Here is a 25,711-nt window from a genome sequence, read left to right as displayed (position 1 = left end):
ACGCACAGTCTGCTTTAAAAGGCCCCGAAATGACAAATAAAATACTAAAATACATTTCAAACGAGAAAACTAACGGCCTAATTTATGTACAAAAAAGGAACAAAAAACAATAATATGTCACACATCAACAAAAGACAACCACTGAATTACGGGCTCCTGACTTGGGACAGGCACATCCATACATAATGTGGTTTGGTTAAACATGTTAGCGGGATCCCAACCCTCCCTGAGAGTATTCGGGGCCTTTTTGCCAGGATAATTGTAAAAAAGATGTTGTATGATTGCCAATGAGACAACTCTCCACAAGAGACCAAATGAAACAGAAATTACCAACTAGGTCACCGTACGGTCTTCAACAATGAGCAAAGCCCATAACGCACAGTCTGCTTTAAAAGGCCCCGAAATGACAAATAAAATACTAAAATACATTTCAAACGAGAAAACTAACGGCCTAATTTATGTACAAAAAAGGAACAAAAAGCAATATGTCACACATCAACAAAAGACAACCACTGAATTACGGGCTCCTGACTTGGGACAGGCACATCCATACATAATGTGGTTTGGTTAAACATGTTAGCGGGATCCCAACCCTCCCTGAGAGTACTCGCATTTACTGACAGCTAGTTCCAAGCCACAAAAAACTGATAAAAAATCATGCATCTAAGACTAACTTATCAATCAGTACACATCCAACATCCAATGAATCAGAGAAAAATATGACCATACGCAATGCCAAGATACAGGTATTGACAGATTGTAGATCCATAAGTAGATCTTTTATACCTTATCAAATGCTCTTTGTATATCTACGAAGCCAACGTTACTTTCTTGGGTTGGAAGGCATCTTGTACTACCTGCAATAGATGTAAAGTCTGGTCTTCTGTGCTTTTGTATTGTCTAAAACCACTTGTTCTCCGACTCTAAGTACATGTGCATGCGCTTGTTTATTATGTGCTCCAACAACTGACAACAGCTGCTTGTTATGCTTATAGGACGATAACTTGAGGCTTTTGACTAGTTTCTTTCCTTTCTTTAGTATTGGCATCATTATTGCTTCCTTCCAGCATTGTGGGACTATAATTGTCTGCAGCTAAGATTGAAGATGTCCAGCAAAGTATATAGTGTTGAGTTCCCTATAGGTGGTGAAGCATCTCATTTGTGATGTTATCTGGACCTGGAGACTTTTTCATCTTTAGCATTCTTATCGATTGTTTCATCTCACACATTGTGATGTCAATTTGCATGATCTCATGTACAGGTGTTTTCTGTCTAACTCTTATTTCTGCTCTTACTTCTTTTTTACATAAAGTTGGGATGTTGGTATTGTTTTCTACTTCACAGCCTTTTGCAGATGCATTTGCAGCAGCTTTTCCTGTCTGTAGTTGTTCTTCCTTCAACTTCTAGAGTTATCTTTTGGCCTTTACTTCCCTCATAATTTAGTGCTTTTGTCAATCCACAGCTTTGTTGTATCTTTCTCCATTTTTAAAGATGATGTTTTTTGTCTCTCCATCCTTTTCACTGTCTCTCATGTTTTGTTCTAAGGTGTTTTACCTTGCTTTGTTAGAGTTTGATGTTATTCTCCTGGCTGGGGTTTGATTCAGCCTCTTTTCTTGCTCTTGTGAGTGCATCATGTGTTTCCTGAATTTCATTGGATCAGTATGGCTTGTAGTTCTTTCTCACACCCATTGGTAAACTTTCCTTTGCCGCTTGCATTGAATATCTTGTCTTGACAACATTGTCGATGTTCTTTCCTTCAGTAAGTATGTCCTTTGTAAGTTCATTTGCTCTTGTTTTAAAATTTCCTTAAATCGTCTTCTTGGTAATTAAGTGAAAAAAGTGAATTGAAAGAACAAATCATTGTATCGACATCTTTCGAAACAAAAAGTTTGGCAAGCAATAAAGGTGACAGAAGAAATAAAAATAGTTAGAACAAACCCTAAAGGTCTGTCAACTGGAAAAGAAGGAAAATTTAATAATCAAACATAATCAAAAGGTCTTTCCACGGAGAATCTATCTATGTATGTTAAAGTTTATATATTTACACAAATGAACATGAGTGAAAAGGTGTCTATAATGATTGGTTCAATACTGATATAAGATATAGTGTATTATGTAGATTAATAAGGTTAAATAAAATATGATATTGAAAGACTTATATCGGCACAACAAATGGCAATCGTCAGTGTTGATTTTAAGAAATAATTTTATCTACTTGTAGAAGGAAGATTTTGTCGATAAATATGCGGCTTGGTAAGAACTAAACTAGCATAGTCGGGTACAAAACTCTTATCAAATTTGTATGCAATAGTGTTTACGAAATCATCGGCTTATGACTCAGAGATCTTCCATAAGGGATCATGTTAGCTTGTGACCGGATTTACTCAATAACACGAATTCAATACCTCATATTGTCTTCCAAAATTCACATCAGCGGTCACCACAGTGTCGACCTTTTGCAAATAAGGATATGTAGTATTACTGCCACTGAGACAACTATCCACCAGATTTCGAATGATGTGGATGTTAGTAATCATATGTAGACGTCCGATCTTCATTAAAGAGAAAACCACAATCCATAAAGACCGCTAAACAGAAGCCCCCTTTTCATGTTAAAATAGTCCTCGTGTTAATATATGGATCTGAATGTTTCACTCATCACCCCTTTTTTTTTTTGTTAGCTCTGGTGTTTTCTGTAGAAAGTGTAAGCAATTAAAACAAATAAAAATCATTGCAACTTTTCCTCATTTTCACTATATTTAGTGTAGTCAGCTTCATGTTCCTTCCTTAACTGAAGAAAAAGATGTTTTGTTTAAAACTAAAATTTAACATAAAGAAATTATGATCCATTCTTTTCACCATTGTCAGCCTTCAATTGCTATGTGGCGAAGTGTCGTATTTTCTGAGTTCAAGATCAGCGGCTTTCCTCGATAGGGAGTTATCTACAATTAAATTAAAATATAGAACGTTGATTTCGTTATACTCTCATGTGCCATAGTTTCATGCTGCAGTAGAGATGCTATGTTTACTGAATTTTGTCTGTACCTTTGAAGTGCATTAGATGTTTAAAATTATAGGCTCTTTGTCAACATTTTGTTTTAAAAACTTAGATTGTTCTCAATATTATTTTTTTTTATCTCATATTGTTTGAATTGTATTGTGAAAACTATTGATGTTGTGATGTTACGGGTCCATAATTTGAAATAAAACTTCTTCTTCTTAGCCGATAATTTAAGATTATCTTTAATAGTTTAAGATTATCTTTAAATAAGGAATACATAATTATTAATATTATGACCAGTATTATGAATATCATTAATATTATAACTTGTATCATTAATATCTTTATACTGAATCATACAGCATATCCTTATTGTTGTGTTGTTAACTATTACAGCACTGAGACTTCACGATCAAATAATCTATTAAGTTGTTATTCTGTTTATAATTTTCTTAAGCTTCATTCCTGATAGTCTGGGGACTTCGTGTAATAAATATATACATTTGTTAAAAAAAAATCATTTGAAAATGAGAGATTGCTAATTATGAGGAATATATATATGAGGTATCACTGAGACTACTACCGGTATAACACATGTGTTATAGAAGTCTTGGGTATTATCAAAGAGTTGGGTATCAATAATACTATACAAATCCTTGGTAGTATTAAAAAAAAAGTTGAACATGAAATTGATGAATAAGCTTAATATTGTAAGCAAACCGATCCGTGCGCAGTCGACCCTGAACCTGTTTAAAAGTATGATCAACAACTGGAATGGCAACCGTCATGCAGATGTGGCACCTGCAGATCTTAGAGCTTTTATTTTTTTTATGTTTTCCATGCTACTTTTATTTTTACAATTTGCTTTATCTATTTCGTCTGCTTTGCATGTGCTTATCTAGTTTAGTGCTTTACTTGTTTGTGGTTGCTTTTTGTCAAGGATTTGTATACTATACAAATCCTTGCTTTTATATATCTTATTATGAACATTATAGTACTATTATTGCTTTTGGAATCATAGCTGTCTTACTTTGTGTATGTTTTATATGTCCTATATGTCTTACTATTGTATGTGTGGTTGTTGTTATTAAGGTTGGCAAAAACTCTACACAGCTTATGTTTGTAATGTTCATGTAACCCGATTAAAAATAAAATTTTCCATTTTATTCTATTAGATTTATATAAAGTAATTTGTCACGGCCTAAGAAAGATAACTCTTTATTTTAAGCGAGATCAATTGGGCGTTTCAATTACCAGCTGCAAAGAATACTACGGAAAAGACGCCGATCAACCCAGAAAATGTAAATTTCCCCAATCTGACAAATTTACGATGCAGATGCAGATGCAGATGCAGATGTCTGCATATCCTTCACAGGAATTTAGACCTTTAAAAAAGCCAAGATTGGGACCGCCAGATGTATATCCACAAGAACCTAAACAGAAAGAGGTATTTATTTAAAGAAAGGAAGTAAATTATAAGGTTTTACACCCGATGAGCTACCGTCCATTATAGCAAATTATGAATGCGATTCATTGTTTACTTTAAAAGATTCCTGCATCACATCGAAGTTATCCACCGAAGGTCGGCGGTTTTTACCTGGAACTTCCTCAACCTATTAAAACTAACCGCACAAAATAATAAAAATGCTGAAAATGTCCAATCAAAAACAATGAACACAGAAAACTTAATTTACTATATCATATGTCATAATCCTGTGTCTAACAAATTAACCATAAGTACCGTGTTACGGAGAAATTTAGTACCAGGATGAAATAATCCAGCACAAAGAGAACAGTTGTGTCATAATATTGACATCAGGATTAGGTCAGATCATATATTTTCGTTTGTCACAGGAATTCGTGCTGAATGCTTTTATGATGGAAAGTGTGGAGCCACTGCATTTCATATTTTTCATGATTCCTGACAAGAACATTAAAATTATATTTTGGTATACAACTGACCAATGTACTACAAAATAACATTGAATTGCAAATTAATCTAATAAAAATTCATTGGTGTGAACAAAATCCAGGTATGCACATGTTATGGGAAAGAATGGACAAGATACTCCTTTGGACTTTAGAATAGGTAAAACTGTATTGGCTTGTATTGATTGGCATAGACATAAAGAGCAGTCTGCAAAGAAACACAAGCCCTTTACCTTTTACTAACTGGTACACAAATGTAAATAGTGGTCCAGCATAAGTCACAAGGCAGATTGGTTCTTGTTGACTGGAAGGGCAATCATTTTCATTAAACCTTGATCAATGGACTTGTGAAAGTTACATCACAGAACAATACAAAAACAATATGAAAATTATTATATTTGAATATATAATTTATTAATATTTCGGGAGTTGTTTGCAGCAGTTACACTGTGTTTACAACCATGAAGTGGTTCATAATAATATTTTTTTATAATTTAGGATGAACTTACAGAGAAAAGTGTTAAACATGGCTTCAACAACACACAGATGTATAACATGGACGAGGTTAGTGTTAATTAGTGATAATCAGTCACATGGATTATGTAGATGTCATGGGTATAGCATTTTCTTTCCAGTTGTTTATCAAGGACATTTTATGTGACTGATTACCTCCTGTCCCTTTTTTATAAGATAAAAAGTCCGGTTGCAAATATTACATTTATATAAGGATTAGAAACTGTTTATGTGAAATGATATCAACCCTGACTGATTATAACTAGACTGACATACTGAGTCACAACTAGTTAGACACACTTTTGCTAAAGTAAATGATACATTTCTGATCTAATACCTGCCAACTTTTCAAAATCTTTATGTTGGGTTTTAACAATGTTTAAGCACAATAGGAACAAATCTATCTCTAAGGGAGATGGATTTATATAAGTTCTTCTTGTCTCCAAATCTCTGTATTTCTATTGTATAATTGTATTTTGTGCACTTTCGAAAATGTAACAGTGTTTAAACTCAAACTAAAACCTATCTCCTGTATTAAGTGATTTAATCTTCATGTACTAGTATATTCTATTGTATCTCCTTTGAATGCTTGTTATGAGGTATTTAATGAAGGGAATGGAGAATATATAGAGGTTGGTCAACATATTCAATGGGGAAAATCGGCATAATTCTGTGATCCACAGTCAGTAGTGATAGTTTATTTTGAAATACATTGAACAAATTGTGTAAATTCTTTAGCTGGCTAGTTACCCATTAAAAAAGATTTTTATGGAGTAACAGACTTAAAGTTGCTATTGTGAACAATGGGAACTACTCCATCATTCTTTTTATTAATGCTTTGACATAAGCGAAAAAAATTTAATAGTTGTTTATGGTAAAAGTATATTTGTAAGATTTTAAATAATAAGTTATATTTCAATATTCATGGTATTTGTTATTAGTGTTTGGTCCAGAATTTCATTTTCTACATTATAAACCTGACAGGTAAATTTACTATTCAAGATCTATTTAAAAGTGTTCAAAGTATAACAAAAATGTGTAACCCACTTTTGGGATTTATAATTTTGACTCCTTCTTTAATTCTTCAAAGATTAATCTAATAATTGATGTTATTTTGTTGTAGTATGGATCAGCAAGAAGAGAGAACATCAGTGAAGAAAAGGTTTGTTAATAAACTGAAGAAAATAACACTTTATTATTATGGATATGTCATGTATATATAATATACATCTTCTTCAGTCACATAAATGTATGAAAATTGGTACTTTTAAACAGTTACAATTTTTTTTTTAGAAGCCAATGTAATACATTCTCAAAGAAGATATTAGCCAATTTTATCAAGATACATTATTGTCATATCAAAAATATTGTAGAGATTCCATTGATAAAAGTCTAATTGACTACTTCATTTATGTTTTTTTTTAATCGTCAATATAAGGATCTAATTCTTGCAATTATTACAAAATAACTGATTCAACTTTAGTATATGCTTGTTCCATTCTTGTTAAAATGTCAAACCAAATTCATCCAGTCTTTATTTTATTTATTTTTTATCAAATTAAAAACATGTTATTCCTGCCGTTTTAAAATAAAATGTACGATACTTTAATGATACATGTAATGATATTTATAGGAAAATTTGAATACAATGTTCAATAAATTTACTTATTTCTTTTATTGATCTTGGTTGTTGATGTTCCTGAATACAAATACAGGCCCGCAGCCAGGAATTTCCAAGGGGGGGTTAGTTGGACTCGTAAACTTGACTTTAACAGTCACAATTTGAACAAAACGTTGACTTTAACAGTGCTTGTTTGATTTCAAGGGGGGGTTCGGACAGGGGGGGTTCGTCCGAACCCCCCTGGCTACAGGTGTGAAATAAAGGAACAACAAATGACATTTTAGTTATTTAATACAAATATAGGAACAACAAATGACATTTTAGTTATTACAAATAAAGGAACAACAAATGACATTTTAGTTATTACAAATATAGGAACAACAAATGACATTTTATTTATTAATTATATCATGTATGTATTAGAAATAGCTTATCTTACTTTGTTATACTTAACAGTTTGGATCAGAATTTATTGCTCTACTTAACAAGAAGAAAGAATTCAACACATTTCAAGATACCTCCAAAAAGAAACAACAGCCATCCAAAGATAATTTCTGGCCAGTAAGTTCATTACATTACTCACATTATATTGGAACTTGTGGAAATTGAGTCAAAGTGTTTAATGATGTAAAATCCTAAATTTGGATATGAGACTATGCTAATGCATCAATGTTTCTGATAAGTTTTTCAAGAAAATATCAAGTTAATCTAAGTCACAATATGAGTTGTGGTGAACCTTCAGATAGAGATTACTATGTAATACAAAGATAGAGATCACTATGAAATACATATTAAATCTAGATTTTCATTTGTTTTCATATTCATTGTTGTGACATTGTCACAATAAGCATGTGCAGTAATGGATGTTGAATTCCATTAAAAAAATTATACATTATATAGTTTTTGAATGCCTAATGAGTGTTGTCAGTCAATCAAAAGTACAGATTCTTATGAAATGTAGTGTAATTATTTCAGCATGCAACATACACATTCTAGTACAGGTCAGGAGAACCAATCATTAATCAGCTTTGTCATATAACTACTAGGGAGGTGTTAAATGCTTTAGGAATCCTTTACCTACCCATGAGATTCTTCTATAGTTAGATATAACAGAAATGTTGACAAAGTGGAAAATATTATATAGTGCCATGTTAAAAAAGATAGTGTTAGTTGGGTGCTATGTTGTTTGAAAACACTACTAAATTGTTATTTGAAATATACCTATGCTAGTTTGGAGAATTAATGCAAATTTGTCATACTCCTGTCTGTTTAAAATTAAAATAAATGTTATGTATTAATCTACTTGAAATATGATCTAATTTGTCTATGACTACTTTTAGGCTGCAAAAAACAAGAGTGCGATGGAAGCATGGTTCAAAGATTTAGCAGGAAATAAACCCTTACATCAACTTGGTAAAAAGGTATGATCAGATACAATACTTCAATTCTCTCATAACAAGATATTTCTCAGAGAAAACCCACACCCCTCCCCATGGTTCAAAATTTAGCAGGAAATATACATCAACTTGGTAAAAAGATATGAGAGGATATGTTACTTCTTAAACCAACACAATTTCTTTATTAATTTTGCATGTATCAAAATGTACTAACTACCCCAAGGCAATCATAAATGACACACAGTTTACGTCCAATTAGAAAATTTCTTTTCCTACATTTCTAACATTCAATTTAGTTGAGTTATTAATAATCATAGAAAATTTTCTTCTTTTGAATTCCATATAACATCAGTTATTCAGTAGGAAGTAAAAATTGAATATTATATGAAACCAGGAGCAAACCTTTTTGTTATGCCCCACCTACGATAGTAGAGGGGCATTATGTTTTCTGGTCTGTGCGTCCGTCTGTCCGTTCGTTCGTCCGTCCGTCTGTCCCGCTTCAGGTTAAAGTTTTTGGTCGAGGTAGTTTTTGATGAAGTTGAAGTCCAATCGACTTCAAACTTGGTACACATGTTCCCTATGACATGATCTTTCTAATTTTAATGCCAAATTAGAGATTTTACCCCAATTTCACGGTCCACTGAACATAGAAAATGATAGTGCGAGTGGGGCATTCGTGTACTGAGGACACATTCTTGTTTCTTTTATTTTTATTTACAAATTTTAGAATGGATCTCAATTCCAGAATAAGAAGATCTTTAGGAAGAACCAATCATACTATGTTTAACTAATATAAAAAAAGAAGATGTGGTATGATTGCCAATGAGACAACTGTCCACAAGAGACCAAAATGACACAGACATTAACAACTATAGGTCACTGTACGGCCTTCAATGAGCAAAGCCCATACCGCATAGTCTGCTTTAAAATGCCCCGATAAGACAATGTAAAACAATTCAAAAGAGAAAACTAACGGCCTTATTTATATGAAAAAATGAACGAAAAACAAATATGTAACACATAAACAAACGACAACCACTGAATTACAGGCTCCTCACTTGGGTCAGGCACATACATAAATAATGTGGCGGGTGTTAAACATGTTAGCAAGATCCCAACCCTTCCCCTAACCTGGGACAGTGGTATAACAGTACAACATAAGAGCGAACTATAAAAATCAGCTGAAAAAGGCTTAACTCATCAGATGGACAAAAATACAAGTGGACGTGGCCGGGTACTTATACATCCTGACACAAAAAAACACAATGAACAGATCAGAGGGTACTCGCAGTTATCTGACAGCTAGTTCAAAGCCACTAACAACTAATAAAAAAATCATGCATCTAAGACTAAACTATCAATCCGTACACATCCAACATCCAATGGATTTAGTGTAAATACGTCATAAACAGCCGAGAAAAACATGACCTTGTGCAATGCCAAGTTACAGGTATCGACAGAAACTGCTTTGAAACAACTTATTTTGATTTGCATGTATAATTATAGAGTTGCTTTGTAGGTGCCAACTTTTAACAAGAAAGAAGAGATTTTCTCCACACTGTGTGAATACAACATACCCAATTATAAATGTGCCTGGTTTATAAAAATGACGGGAGCTTACAACGTCGCCATGCAGGAAAATAAAACAAAAAAGAGGCAGGCAGTTGACCAGTCTGTTGGTAAGGAAGTCATGTTTCAATTTACATTAACATGTATTTGAACAATTGAAAAATACTAGAATTGAGATGGACATTGGGAATGTGTCAAAGAGACAACAACCCGACCAAAGGGCAGATAACATCTCAAGGCCACCAATGAGTCTTCAATGTAGTGAGAAAATATGACCCCGTCTAGCCGCTAAACAATAATGTACACTAGTTCAGCGAATTGGACACCACACTTTAAAAACTTGAAGCACATAGAATTACCAAAATTAAAAGACAAGCAAAGGTTAAAGGTTTTGACTTGGGACAGACTCATAAGTGCAATATGTTTTGTGAGATCTCCCCCTCTACCTCTAGCTAGTGTTGAATAAACAAACATACAACAAAATGCACAGTAAAACTCAGTTTAAAAAAAGTCTGAGTACGATATTAGAATAGGTAACAGAAGAAACTAAGTAAAATGACCATGATCAACATAAATTGATATGTAGTTTATATCATAATATTCACCTTACAAAAGATATGTTTTTTTTGTGTGAATATTTATCCTAAGTAGATTAAAACATGTTCTTTTTCCCTAAAAAGAGCAGTACCATATGAGACTTTAGCTGAAGGTTTATATAGATTGCTAAGGGTCGGTGTGGATAATGATATCTTTTATTTGTTTTGAACAAAGAGCTTTGCAGGTCAGTCCTGGAGACATTCTATGATCAGATTTAATATCCTTGGTAACGCTCTCTTTTGGGATTTTATATTCTAGGTAACTCACTGGGTCTGATTTGGGGTTCTTCAGAGAGATAAAAATGTCAAAGAATAAGCAAATACCATTACACTTTGTTCAAAATTTAATATATACAGCATGATGTTTCACAATATATGAAATAAGAATTGCTACTATGCAGTTTCATTCAAGTAGTTTGAATATGATATTAATTGTATGGCATAAAGTAGAATGATTGTTTCACAAAGAATTAGTTCTTTAATACTTGCTTGTGTAGAAAAGCTTGACTATTTTATTGTGTATTTAGAATGGTCCCATTCCATGATGAAATATCTGAATGATCAGCTACAGAAAATAAACGAGCCTCATCACAGTGCTCCTGGTGGACCAACATCAGGGTTCCTAACAGTCCAGTCAGTACAGCCAGCTTATAAAGTGGACCAAGATCTAGCACAGAAACAGTGGCAGTTTGGTTGTAAATTGGCCAGACATTTGTGTGATGTAAATATGTGCAAATTGAATAAATGGATTATAATTATACCCCATGCAACGAAGTTGCGGAGGGTATAATGTTTTTGACCCGTCCGTCAGTCCGTCAGTCCTGTTTCTTGTCATCGCAACTCCTCTCAAACCACACAACAGAATTTCACGAAACCTTTTCAGATAATAAGGACATACTATGTAGTTGTGCATATTGACGGGAAATTGCGATTCAATTTTTTTTCTAGGAGTTACGCCCCTTTGAACTTATTTACTTTAATGTACTACTGCAACAGTTTGTCATCGCAACTCCTCTCAAACCACACAACAGAATTTCACGAAACCTTTTCAGATAATAAGGACATACTATGTAGTTGTGCATATCGACAGGAAGTTGCGATTCAATTTTTTTTCTAGGAGTTACGCCCCTTTGAACTTATTTACTTTAATGTACTACTGCAACAGTTTGTCATCGCAACTCCTCTCAAACCACACAACAGAATTTCACGAAACCTTTTCAGATAATAAGGACATACTATGTAGTTGTGCATATTGACGGGAAATTGCGATTCAATTTTTTTTCTAGGAGTTATGCCCCTTTGAGTTTATTTACTTTAATGTACTACTGCAACAGTTTGTCATCGCAACTCCTCTCAAACCACACAACAGAATTTCACGAAACCTTTTCAGATAATAAGGACATACTATGTAGTTGTGCATATCGACTGGAAATTGCGATTCAATTTTTTTTCTAGGAGTTACGCCCCTTTGAACTTATTTACTTTAATGTACTACTGCAACAGTTTGTCATCGCAACTCCTCTCAAACCACACAACAGAATTTCACGAAACCTTTTCAGATAATAAGGACATACTATGTAGTTGTGCATATCGACGGGAAATTGCGATTCAATTTTTTTTCTAGGAGTTACGCCCCTTTGAACTTATTTACTTTAATGTACTACTGCAACAGTTTGTCATCGCAACTCCTCTCAAACCACACAACAGAATTTCACGAAACCTTTTCAGATAATAAGGACATACTATGTAGTTGTGCATATTGACGGGAAATTGTGATTCAATTTTTTTTCTAGGAGTTACGCCCCTTTGAACTTATTTACTTTAATGTACTACTGCAACAGTTTGTCATCGCAACTCCTCTCAAACCACACAACAGAATTTCACGAAACCTTTTCAGATAATAAGGACATACTTTGTAGATGTGCATATCGACAGGAAATTACGGTTCAACTTTTTTTCTAGGAGTTATGCCCCTTTGAACTTATTTGCTTCAATGTACTTCTGCAACAGTTTGTCATCTCAACTCCTCTGAAAACACACAACAAAATTTCATGAAATTTTGTAGATAATAAGGACATACTATGTATATTGACAGGAAATTATTATTCAATATTTTTTCTTATACAATTTTTTTTCTTATACTTATTTAATTTCTCCAATGACAATGTGGGGACATAGGGTATGTGAGCGTGCTCACTAAGGTTCTTTAATTTATAGATGTAATGTTACCATGAAGATATGATTGAATGCTTGCCAATTTAACATTTGTCTACCAAACATGGCTGAAAAAATACAAATCACTTGTATTGCTTTCAATAATGGGCAAAACCTATACCTCAAAGTTTTTATACAACCGCAAAAATCTTTGTGGTCGTATATTGGTATGAACCTCCCCTCAAATAAAAAATATAAATATATATCTGTATAAAGTCATCACTAACACTAATTTACAAAACAGAAAATGAAATGATGGCAGGCAAATAGAAATTTCATATTTTCTAAAGATAAAAACTGTTTTGCATGCATAGGGTATTTTGTAATACAAGTGTGTAACATAAGAATTATTTGATATTTTCAGGAAGGATTACTAGACAGACATGAATTTCTAACATGGATAATTGACAGCCTTGAGAAACTAAAACAACCTGATGATACAGTTATAAAAATGATCCTTACACAAGTGTTAGAGGTAATATCTCATTATTCAGCTTCCAAGAATATTCAGCTTCCAAGAATATTCAGCTTCCAAGAAAATTATCTAAAACAAAAGTGTAACAAACAATTATTTACAATTCATGGTCTAAAAATTCTAAAGAATCAACATTTATTGAGTATTTTCACGAGACAAGAAAAAAGATTTTTTTTCATTTTGGTAAAAAAGTTAAGATCTGCCAGTATTGAAATAAAAAAACAACATTACAGCAAATACATAGAAATGGGCTTATTTCAGAGAAAAGAAATCCATCTGATTAAAAAAATGTTAGATACTGTTTGAAAATTGTTTTGCTAATTTTTCTCATCATTTTTCAGTATTTAGATGAGATAACAATGTCAGTTCTACTGTCCAGGAAGTTAGCCCATTATTCCTGTAAAAAGATTGCCACTCTTTGTAGTGAATCAGAGTTGTCTGTCCCTAGAACAGATTCACCTATGTTGGCTGCAAATGGACAAGGGTATATTCAAAATAATGTTAATAGTCTGCTGATTTAGATGTAAGAAACTCATTCAAGAATAATTTTGAAACATATAACAAGAGTCTTGCACATAATAAATTTGAAAATCATTATTATAGGAATTTGTTTGCTTATATCACAATAAGACTGTAAAATTGGTACTTGCATGTGAACTAGCAGGTTGAAACTCCGGCTCAACATGTCAGTCTAGTACAAAGCAGAGATATTCATATCACACTAACATAATTTTATTTTCCAATGGACATTAAACAATCATCCGAGAATCAAATCAATGAGACTTGGTACATCCACTCCTATGCATGCATCACTCACCATGCTAATCTAGACTCTGTCCAATTGTCACAATCTTGAAAAAGAACACAGTTGATAAATTCAATATTTAGATGACAAATTCTGTAAAGATAGTTCATAACACATAAATTTATGTTTTTTGTTAAAATTGTATATATTGTCTCAGTAATTTTCTCTGATAAATTGATTATATTTATGATTTTAATTGATGACTTGTATTTCAGGATGACCTCAGCCAATAATGGACAGATACTTCCACAACCCAATCCTCTAAATGCTGTATTCCAGCAGTATATCAACTGTCCACAACACCGTGGCATCATGCTGAGTCTCGGTGCTATTATACAATACATCACTCTACTCTGTCCTACTGCATTGGTGTGGAATAACCTTGGGGAGGGTCGTAGTACACATATCATGTGTGCATCCCCATTAGACTTGTTACCTTGTCCCCCATCAGCCCTTCCAATGCCAGATAATCCACAGCGTTCACAGATAAGGGCCCAGTTGAGGACAGCAGAAAACCAGATCAGGGTACGAGGAAGAGGTGCTGAGATGAAATGGTCCTCTGATAAATGTCAACAATCTACCAGGGGTAAGATATTAAAACTTTATCCACCAGGGGTAAGAAATTATAACTTTATATCTGGTGTACATAGATACTGTGCTCCCATTGTCTTGTTACCTTTCCTTGGCATTGTCCAGTAGATTTTATTTTTGGAATCTTATATGAAATAGGTCTAATAGTTTTCTACTAAATTAACATATGAATAAATAAGACAGCAACCCTATAAACCATTGTAATACTTTATCAGTTATCTTGGTTTAAATGTGAAGATTGAAGATAAAAAGTCTATATACAATTTTATAATTTCTCGTACTATTTTTATTTTTGCTTATTTTTTAAGTGAACCCAATTTTATCATTCAAAATATACCAATTACCAAGAGAAGTTGCCATTTTTGTCACAAGGTTGACAATAAAAAACTTTTTTTGAAGTTCAGAAGGAGACCTTTAGTAGGTATATCCATATCATTTCAATATTTGGGGATTGTTGTCTCATTTGCAATCCTTATTTTTATATTTATTTGAATTTCAGGATGTGTGTATATTTGTGGTATGGACAAATTTACTTTGAATCTTTATTGTTTCTGTTGATTTGATCTGGTTTTTAGATTATTGTTTTCCTAGTTTTTTGCTGTATTTGATACTTTGAACTTTTGAATTAGTTAATATTATTTCTACAGATATTTGCGTTTTTAGAGAGTTGTAGGTGAATATTGATTTGTAATGATATGTACATCTGATCTCTTAACTTACAACTGTAAATTACAGATTTTAAACTGAAACAGTCTTTACATACAAAAAACAATGTCAAAAATTTTCATTTTACTTTGCTTTTTCATTAATGCTGTAATTAAATATGTAAATAGATAAGTTTGAGATATTTTACCTTTAGGTCATACTATTGCCAAAGTATTAGATGTTCTGGATACCTTGGATAGACATAATTTCCACAAAGTACAAACTGACAGCTCCTTAGACACATTGTATGATCAAATATTTACTGCAAACTTACACAAAGATGGAAATGAGGTAAATAGGAGGGTAATGTTATGTGACAGTTATTTTGGATAAGTTAAAACAAATATGACATTAGAAATTTCAATTAAATGTAATTGCTGTAACAGATATAGAACTACATGTACTTTAAAGTATGATTTTACTAATAGTTTATGATACAAGTGATATATGTACTGTGGCTTCATTAATTTTTGTGGTGTTAATTTTCATGAATTTAAGAAAAAACAGTATTATTGGTGTTATTTAATTTCTGGGATTTACCAGCATACTTGCCTGTAGAAAAGTGTTCCTCGTTCAACATTTAAATTCATGGTTTACCTATACCCACAAATGTTGTACAAGTCCACAGTTAAATTAATTTAGTTGCATTAAATATAAATATTTTTCAGACATTTGGTAGTTTGGAACCAATAATAAACCTTCTAATAGACTGGGCTGTCAGTACTCAAAGGAGTGGGAACTATAGGGCTGTTGTGGTAGCTAAACTGATGGAGAAATTACAGAATGAACTCAGAAGTGAGGTAAACCCAATGTTCTCTCCAGGAGAACATTTAATAGTAGCTTAATTACTGTGAAAGTACTTTTATTCGTGGGGTACCAATTTTCGTGGTTTTCGTGGATGACGTTATCCACGAATTTAAGTGTCCAACGAAATAAAACAACCATAGTCCAAATCAAGACTGGAAAGATCCCATGTAGGTTTGACTACAGAATATGATCTAGAGAATATATTGAATAACGCCAAATCTAAAAATGCTATATAGTAGTCATAGGGCAAACGCGCTATGAACTACAACTCCATGCAGGAGTATGCCCATTTAATCTTTCAGATCATTAACTGTACAACTTTTGATCTTTTAATTCTCATAAAAATATTTTTGATCGATGAAAGTCAGATTTCCGGTATTGGTATTCTTGTATGATAAAATGTTCATTTTATATCCTCAAAATTCTCGTACATATGGGAAATAATAATTTTATGCTGGGCTTAATTTTGATAAGAATTATTTCACATTAAGATACGTTTGTAGCATTTTTTTGTTGTTACTGTTTTCTTTAGGTGACATGTTTATGGCTTAATTAACACCTTTGATGGTCTTAAATCTGTTGATCACTTTATCTTGGGTTAATTAGTGTTGTCACTACGATTTACCATTTTACCGGGTCAATGTTTACTTTGCAATTTTCTTCAATTAAGACAATTTGTAACCTTCGTTTCTAAAGCTTCAATTTTCCAATTTTTTTTTTTAGAAAACTAATATCCACGAATTTAAAAACCCACGAACATGTAAATATTTCGCAAACCACGAAAATTGATATCCACGAATTAAAGTACTTTCACAGTAAAAGAAAATGTACAAAATGAACTCTGGTTGTATGTTCAGTTTTCCCTCAGTACAATATTTTATAGATCTGGTAAATCATACGACTGACACTCTTCATACCTGGAGATATAGTGTCAAGTCTGTAATCATGTGACCTATCTTCATGGCTTCATGCTCTAAACACAATTTAAGCAGAATTTTTTTTTTTAAATCTATGTTTATCAAAAATTGGGTTGATATGTAGCTTTAACCCAGTTTTAATCATAATGCATTTGGAAATTAGCTCTTAATATTGGCAAGATTTCTACACAACAATACTCTTTTTAAATATATTATGCAATTTTCAAGTTCCTATATGAGCAAATGGGTGAAAAAATATCAAGTAGCTAAGTCAGTTCTCCCCAGATGTTTCATTTAGCATCCTGGTAAACAGGGGAAATTAAAATACCATCTTGTTTCTAAAAATTATAGCATCACATCCATAACATAATCTTTAAGAAAACCACTTCAGATAGCATCACATTTAAGATTATAGCATCACATTACCTTAATGCTAAAAGGCCCTTGGGAGAACACTGAGCTTCTTAAATGCATATTACAATTCAAATATTATATCCTCACATTAATATAATAATGCCAGGTTTCCATAAGGTCATGTTTTAAATGTATAGTATCTTGCTTTGAATATCTGGCTTTTTATTAGGAAGTGACCGCTGATTTTTTTATTGTAGAAATATGGCGAATCTGACATGTTAACTGATAAGGATTCAGTAGCATCTGATACATTAGTTCCCATGGAAACACCTGTCTTCCAGAATATTCTGTTCCAGTTTCTGGATGAAAGAGCATCTTGTTTAGGTAACTAATTGAACTAGAGGATAATAGTGGGAGTCATTATAGAGAGAGGTCTGACTTGAATAAGACATAGTCTGATGTAATTTTAGAGGTTATTAGTGGGTTTCACATAACTTAAACCTATGAAAGGAAGACATTTTACAAATCACCTTCTTATTTAGCTTGTAACGGAATGTTGCATATATGCAAGCATGGGTTAATTGAACTGAAATGTTTTACCATAACTTTTCTATATTTGAAGTTTTCTGACTTGTAAAAGGCACAGCTTCTGGTAGTTATGCTTATTACTGGAAATTTTTAATTTTCAAACTACAATTGTTTTAAAGTAAAAAAAATTGATAAGAAAAATCTTTCTGGTTATCTGATTGAAAGTGCATTTAACTTATTTTTTTTTCAGATGAGAATCCAAATGAGGAAAACAAACAAGGTTTTGCTAATTTGATAATGTTGTTTTGTGAACTGATTCGCCATGATGTATTTTCCCATGATTCTTACATGTGCACTTTGATATCACGAGGAGATCTATCTTCGTCACCTGACCTTATGTCGTCTATGGCAGAAAGTATAGATTTATCCAGTGTTAAAAGTCAAAATGAAAGCATCAGGAACGAGGTGAATAGTTATTATTTTATTTTTAATCTTAGCAGTATTTGGATCAGGTTACCTTAAGTAAATTGATTGATTGATTGTTGATTGCGTAATGTCCAGTGTAAGAAGTATATGAAGTCCAGATATAATGTTTGTTGATGAAATTATTTTGATTTTGAGAAACTTCTTTAAAGTTAAAGAATCCTATGATGTGATGCTATATTGATGTAAATTGTGAATTGTTTATTTTGTTTGGCCGTGATAATGAACAACTTTTCTTCTTAATTAAGGTTGAGACAATAGATAATTACCTGAGTTTTTTGGAAAAGGTAAATAGTATAAAATTTGTTTATTAAAAAGTCACTTATTGATTGCATTTAATCAATTCATACACAATATGTACATTCAAAACCATATCCAGCCAAAGTTTGAATTAAGAAATGTTAAATTTCTCCATATTTTCCATAAGAATACACATTTTCAATTCAACATGTAAAAATTTTAAATCTTTTTTTACTAGATATTTATTATGAAGCACTTAAAAAAAATAAAAAATTACAGAACTTTCCAATAAATATGAAATGAAATTAAGGCTTTAAATACATATAAAAATTTAACCAATCATAAAGATGTTTAAAAGAACCTCGTCAGTTGTCATATCTTATATCTTGCCATATTTTAATAATGATAAGATCTTTGATAGTTTCTACTCAATTTATCTACAACTGTTATGGGCTGGATTATTATTAGCATGGCATAATGTACAGACAAATGTCTATTGTTGAACCCTATAAGTGTCCCTCTAGATGTCCCTCGGTTATTTTTTGTCATTGGGTTGCGGTCTCAATTATGTATAGGGGTACCTCACATCTTCTTTTATTCATATTACATAGATATATAAGGCAATCAAATAAAAACAGCAATGTCAGTACAAGAATCTTATTATTAATATTTTAATGCCATGTACTAGCAGAGAGGCAATAAGTTTCACCCTTATCCATCTGTGTGTGCATTTATCCTGAAATTGGCTTCCATTGTCTAACTTTAGTTTGCCTCAACCCCATGATTTGAAACTTTGCTTATTACTACAAAATACAGATAAAGTTTGAATTTAGGTGGTGTCACTTTTACCTCTCTAGAGTTATGCCCCTTTATAAATGGGAATAACAAATTTGGGTTAGCATCACTTGTACAGATCTTTAGTTATTTTTAAACAACTTATTCAACACTTTGTTTTATGTGGGTTTTGCAACTTTAAATCAACACTTTACAACAAAATTATGTGACAAGGAAAGCAATGTCACATGTTTTATTAGGGACATTGTTGTTTACTATTAATTTTTCGTCTGACATCTATTTTACTGTTTATTATTTTTTTGTCATCCATTTTACAGTAAATTTGTTTTCTGTCTTCCATCCCTGTATATTTCCACCACCTGAATGTCTGCTTATTTCCTTAACTCCTAGGCTTAGAATTTAAACCCTGGCATTAGATCCCTACAAGGATCCATAATTTTGATTCCGAAACAACAAGGGCAATGGTATATATTCCTGATTATAAGTTCCAATTCTTTATTAATTATAAAGCATCAAGAATTCAAATTAAAAAAAGATTTATTTAAGGTTGGCAATGGCAAATTAGTAACAAACCACACAAGTTTTTGCACTGATCTGACATTATGATGTAAAGATCTAGATTGATCATGATTGTATTCTTTATTAAACAGCCACAAGAAGATATAAAGATTGACTTTGATATTCACATGGACAGTGACTTTGGTAGTTTATTTGGTCCCGTGGTTAAGGAAGAACAGAAGACTAGTCCAGAACAACCTGGTAAGATTAAAAGTTTGTTATACCCATTTCAATGTGGAAAGTTGTATAGTGATGTAATATTAGTCCATTCGCTAGTCTGTATAGTGATGTAATATAAGTCCATTCGCTAGTCTGTATAGTGATGTTATATTGGTCCATTCGCTAGTCTGTATAGTGATGTAATATTAGTCCATTCGCTAGTCTGTATAGGGATGTAATATTTGTCCATTCGCTAGTCTGTATAGTGATGTTATATTAGTCCATTCGCTAGTCTGTATAGTGATGTAATATTAGTCCATTGGCTAGTCTGTATAGTGATGTAATATTAGTCCATTGGCTAGTCTGTATAGTGATGTTATATTAGTCCATTGGCTAGTCTGTATAGTGATGTAATATTAGTCCATTGGCTAGTCTGTATAGTGATGTAATATTAGTCCATTCGCTAGTCTGTATAGTGATGTAATATTAGTCCATTGGCTAGTCTGTATAGTGATGTAATATTAGTCCATTGGCTAGTCTGTATAGTGATGTAATATTAGTCCATTGGCTTGTCTGTATAGGGATGTAATATTTGTCCATTCGCTAGTCTGTATAGTGATGTAATATTAGTCCATTGGCTAGTCTGTATAGGGATGTAATATTAGTCCATTGGCTAGTCTGTATAGTGATGTAATATTAGTCCATTGGCTAGTCTGTATAGTGATGTAATATTAGTCCATTCGCTAGTCTGTATAGTGATGTACTATTAGTCCATTGGCTAGTCTGTATAGGGATGTACTATTAGTCCATTGGCTAGTCTGTATAGTGATGTACTATTAGTCCATTGGCTAGTCTGTATAGTGATGTACTATTAGTCCATTGGCTAGTCTGTATAGGGATGTACTATTAGTCCATTCGCTAGTCTGTATAGGGATGTTATATTAGTCCATTCACTAGTCTGTATAGTGATGTACTATTAGTCCATTCGCTAGTCTGTATAGTGATGTAATATTAGTCCATTGGCTAGTCTGTATAGTGATGTAATATTAGTCCATTGGCTAGTCTGTATAGGGATGTAATATTTGTCCATTCGCTAGTCTGTATAGTGATGTTATATTAGTCCATTCGCAAGTCTGTATAGTGATGTAATATTAGTTCATTCGCTAGTCTGTATAATGATGTTATATTAGTCCATTCGCTAGTCTGTATAGGGATGTTATATTAGTCCATTGACTAGTCTGTATAGTGATGTAATATTAGTCCATTGGCTAGTCTGTATAGTGATGTTATATTAGTCCATTGGCTAGTCTGTATAGTGATGTAATATTAGTCCATTCGCTAGTCTGTATAGTGATGTACTATTAGTCCATTGGCTAGTCTGTATAGTGATGTTATATTAGTCCATTGGCTAGTCTGTATAGTGATGTAATATTAGTCCATTCGCTAGTCTGTATAGTGATGTTATATTAGTCCATTGGCTAGTCTGTATAGTGATGTTATATTAGTCCATTGGCTAGTCTGTATAGTGATGTAATATTAGTCCATTCGCTAGTCTGTATAGTGATGTACTATTAGTCCATTGGCTAGTCTGTATAGTGATGTACTATTAGTCCATTGGCTAGTCTGTATAGTGATGTTATATTAGTCCATTGGCTAGTCTGTATAGTGATGTAATATTAGTCCATTCGCTAGTCTGTATAGTGATGTAATATTAGTCCATTCGCTAGTCTGTATAGTGATGTAATATTAGTCCATTCGCTAGTCTGTATAGTGATGTACTATTAGTCCATTCGCTAGTCTGTATAGTGATGTACTATTAGTCCATTGGCTAGTCTGTATAGTGATGTACTATTAGTCCATTCGCTAGTCTGTATAGTGATGTAATATTAGTCCATTCGCTAGTCTGTATAGTGATGTAATATTTGTCCATTCGCTAGTCTGTATAGTGATGTAATATAAGTCCATTCGCTAGTCTGTATAGTGATGTACTATTAGTCAATTGGCTAGTCTGTATAGGGATGTAATATTAGTCCATTCGCTAGACTGTATAGTGATGTACTATTAGTCCATTGGCTAGTCTGTATAGTGATGTTATATTAGTCCATTGGCTAGTCTGTATAGTGATGTAATATTAGTCCATTCGCTAGTCTGTATAGTGATGTAATATTAGTCCATTCGCTAGTCTGTATAGTGATGTTATATTAGTCCATTCGCTAGTCTGTATAGTGATGTAATATTAGTCCATTCGCTAGTCTGTATAGTGATGTACTATTAGTCCATTCGCTAGTCTGTATAGTGATGTTATATTAGTCCATTCGCTAGTCTGTATAGTGATGTTATAGTGATGTAATATTAGTCCATTCACTAGTCTGTATAGTGATGTAATATTAGTCCATTCACTTGTCTGTATAGTGATGTACTATTAGTCCATTCGCTAGTCTGTATAGTGATGTAATATTAGTCCATTCACTAGTCTGTATAGTGATGTAATATTAGTCCATTCGCTAGTCTGTATAGTGATGTAATATTAGTCCATTCGCTAGTCTGTATAGTGATGTAATATTAGTCCATTGGCTAGTCTGTATAGTGATGTAATATTAGTCCATTCGCTAGTCTGTATAGTGATGTAATATTTGTCCATTCGCTAGTCTGTATAGTGATGTACTATTAGTCCATTCGCTAGTCTGTATAGTGATGTACTATTAGTCCATTGGCTAGTCTGTATAGTGATGTTATATTAGTCCATTGGCTAGTCTGTATAGTGATGTAATATTAGTCCATTGGCTAGTCTGTATAGTGATGTAATATTAGTCCATTCGCTAGTCTGTATAGTGATGTAATATTAGTCCATTCGCTAGTCTGTATAGTGATGTACTATTAGTCCATTCGCTAGTCTGTATAGTGATGTACTATTAGTCCATTGGCTAGTCTGTATAGTGATGTAATATTAGTCCATTCGCTAGTCTGTATAGTGATGTAATATTAGTCCATTCGCTATTCTGTATAGTGATGTAATATTAGTCCATTCGCTAGTCTGTATAGTGATGTAATATTTGTCCATTCGCTAGTCTGTATAGTGATGTAATATTAGTCCATTCGCTAGTCTGTATAGTGATGTACTATTAGTCCATTGGCTAGTCTGTATAGGGATGTAATATTAGTCCATTCGCTAGACTGTATAGTGATGTACTATTAGTCCATTGGCTAGTCTGTATAGTGATGTTATATTAGTCCATTGGCTAGTCTGTATAGTGATGTAATATTAGTCCATTCGCTAGTCTGTATAGTGATGTAATATTAGTCCATTCGCTAGTCTGTATAGTGATGTTATATTAGTCCATTCGCTAGTCTGTATAGTGATGTAATATTAGTCCATTCGCTAGTCTGTATAGTGATGTACTATTAGTCCATTCGCTAGTCTGTATAGTGATGTTATATTAGTCCATTCGCTAGTCTGTATAGTGATGTTATAGTGATGTAATATTAGTCCATTCACTAGTCTGTATAGTGATGTAATATTAGTCCATTCACTTGTCTGTATAGTGATGTACTATTAGTCCATTCGCTAGTCTGTATAGTGATGTAATATTAGTCCATTCACTAGTCTGTATAGTGATGTAATATAAGTCCATTCGCTAGTCTGTATAGTGATGTAATATTAGTCCATTCGCTAGTCAGTATAGTGATGTAATATTAGTCCATTGGCTAGTCTGTATAGTGATGTAATATTAGTCCATTCGCTAGTCTGTATAGTGATGTAATATTAGTCCATTCGCTAGTCTGTATAGTGATGTAATATTTGTCCATTCGCTAGTCTGTATAGTGATGTACTATTAGTCCATTCGCTAGTCTGTATAGTGATGTACTATTAGTCCATTCGCTAGTCTGTATAGTGATGTACTATTAGTCCATTGGCTAGTCTGTATAGTGATGTACTATTAGTCCATTGGCTAGTCTGTATAGTGATGTAATATTAGTCCATTGGCTAGTCTGTATAGTGATGTAATATTAGTCCATTGGCTAGTCTGTATAGTGATGTAATATTTGTCCATTCGCTAGTCTGTATAGTGATGTAATATTAGTCCATTCGCTAGTCTGTATAGTGATGTACTATTAGTCCATTCGCTAGTCTGTATAGTGATGTAATATTAGTCCATTGGCTAGTCTGTATAGGGATGTACTATTAGTCCATTGGCTAGTCTGTATAGTGATGTTATATTAGTCCATTCGCTAGTCTGTATAGTGATGTTATATTAGTCCATTCGCTAGTCTGTATAGTGATGTAATATTAGTCCATTCGCTAGTCTGTATAGTGATGTAATATTAGTCCATTCACTAGTCTGTATAGTGATGTAATATTAGTCCATTCACTAGTTGCAATGGTTTAAACATTATTGGTTCTGTCAAACATATTTCCCCTTGGATAACTTAACAATTAGATTTTATTTTGGTTTCCAGATGATAATTAAAGTACCACTTGACAAAATCTTTCAATTTGAATACAATGCATTCAAAATAAGGTTTTGACAATGAGTGTTATAGTGACTTTAGTAACACCAGTATCACTCGGATTACAATTCTACCTTGACATCTAAGTTTGTATTTAGCCTACAAAAATACTTATTTAGCTTTGAGAATTGAAAGGTCAGATTACCCCATTGAACAATAGGAGTTGATAAATTTGGCTTCATGCCATTAACCTTGTCCAAAATTAAGGCCACTCTATTGTTATCGTGATATTATCAAAGTACAAAAGAACCCCATATTCTGACCAATACTTAAACTTTGTGCATCTTGAGTTACTTGTTCAAAATGTGTTATGTTGAATTTTTGGGGTTATTTTATGCCTTTTAATTGCATATTCCTGTACATGGTAGGTTTTTTTTTTTTAGATATAAAAAAACTATCTGCTTGACTGTTATAGAAATAGAATATACTTTCAGGTTTTCTATTACACTGTCTTCTTTACACCAAAATCTAACGAATAATTATTTAGTTGCAAAATATTTCAAATGAGAGCCGAAATTTGTCTATCTTTATATGTGCTTTGAAGGTCAAAAAAAATAATTATGTGAACAAGAATAACAACAACATCGTCATCCAGGATTTAAAATTCCAAATATTAATTTATCATACCAATATCAGTTCATATAAAATAAATTCAAAGATTATATTGATTCCTATTAAATTGAAATCTCATGCCACTGTTTAGCATGTTTAGGTCATGTCCCAACAGAAAATCAATAAAATATTAAAGTACAAACACATAAGGTCACTGTGAAATAGACATCTAGGGCAGGAGCAAACAGTCAGCTATACCAAACCAGTTTGACTAGATGTCTAGTTTAAAACCAGTTTGACTAGATATCTAGTTTAGACTTGGAATAACAATGGTGTGTCCTATATTTTGACATGAATGTAAATGACGCGAGGACCTGGATGTTTTTTTTTTAA

General features: G+C 32.7%; 1 protein-coding gene across 1 annotated transcript in view; it reads left to right on the top strand.

The window, feature by feature from the left end:
• The first annotated feature begins 4,348 nt into the window (after positions 1-4,348).
• Positions 4,349-25,711, top strand: part of LOC143069869 (mediator of RNA polymerase II transcription subunit 12-like protein) — a 77,316-nt gene continuing 55,953 nt past the window's right edge. Inside the window, exons 1-15 of the mRNA XM_076244674.1 lie at positions 4,349-4,448; positions 5,429-5,494; positions 6,567-6,605; positions 7,521-7,625; positions 8,405-8,485; positions 9,981-10,140; positions 11,154-11,347; positions 13,205-13,315; positions 13,657-13,799; positions 14,336-14,706; positions 15,571-15,707; positions 16,085-16,216; positions 17,752-17,878; positions 18,273-18,487; positions 20,191-20,299. Of these exons, the coding sequence (XP_076100789.1) occupies positions 4,350-4,448; positions 5,429-5,494; positions 6,567-6,605; positions 7,521-7,625; positions 8,405-8,485; positions 9,981-10,140; positions 11,154-11,347; positions 13,205-13,315; positions 13,657-13,799; positions 14,336-14,706; positions 15,571-15,707; positions 16,085-16,216; positions 17,752-17,878; positions 18,273-18,487; positions 20,191-20,299 (2,089 nt within the window). The 5' untranslated portion in view covers position 4,349. The remainder of the gene's footprint in view (positions 4,449-5,428; positions 5,495-6,566; positions 6,606-7,520; positions 7,626-8,404; positions 8,486-9,980; positions 10,141-11,153; positions 11,348-13,204; positions 13,316-13,656; positions 13,800-14,335; positions 14,707-15,570; positions 15,708-16,084; positions 16,217-17,751; positions 17,879-18,272; positions 18,488-20,190; positions 20,300-25,711) is intronic.

The sequence above is a fragment of the Mytilus galloprovincialis genome, chromosome 3 (assembly GCF_965363235.1).
Source record: "Mytilus galloprovincialis chromosome 3, xbMytGall1.hap1.1, whole genome shotgun sequence".
Lineage (NCBI taxonomy): Eukaryota > Metazoa > Mollusca > Bivalvia > Mytilida > Mytilidae > Mytilus > Mytilus galloprovincialis.
This window is presented reverse-complemented; position numbering and strand designations above follow the sequence as displayed.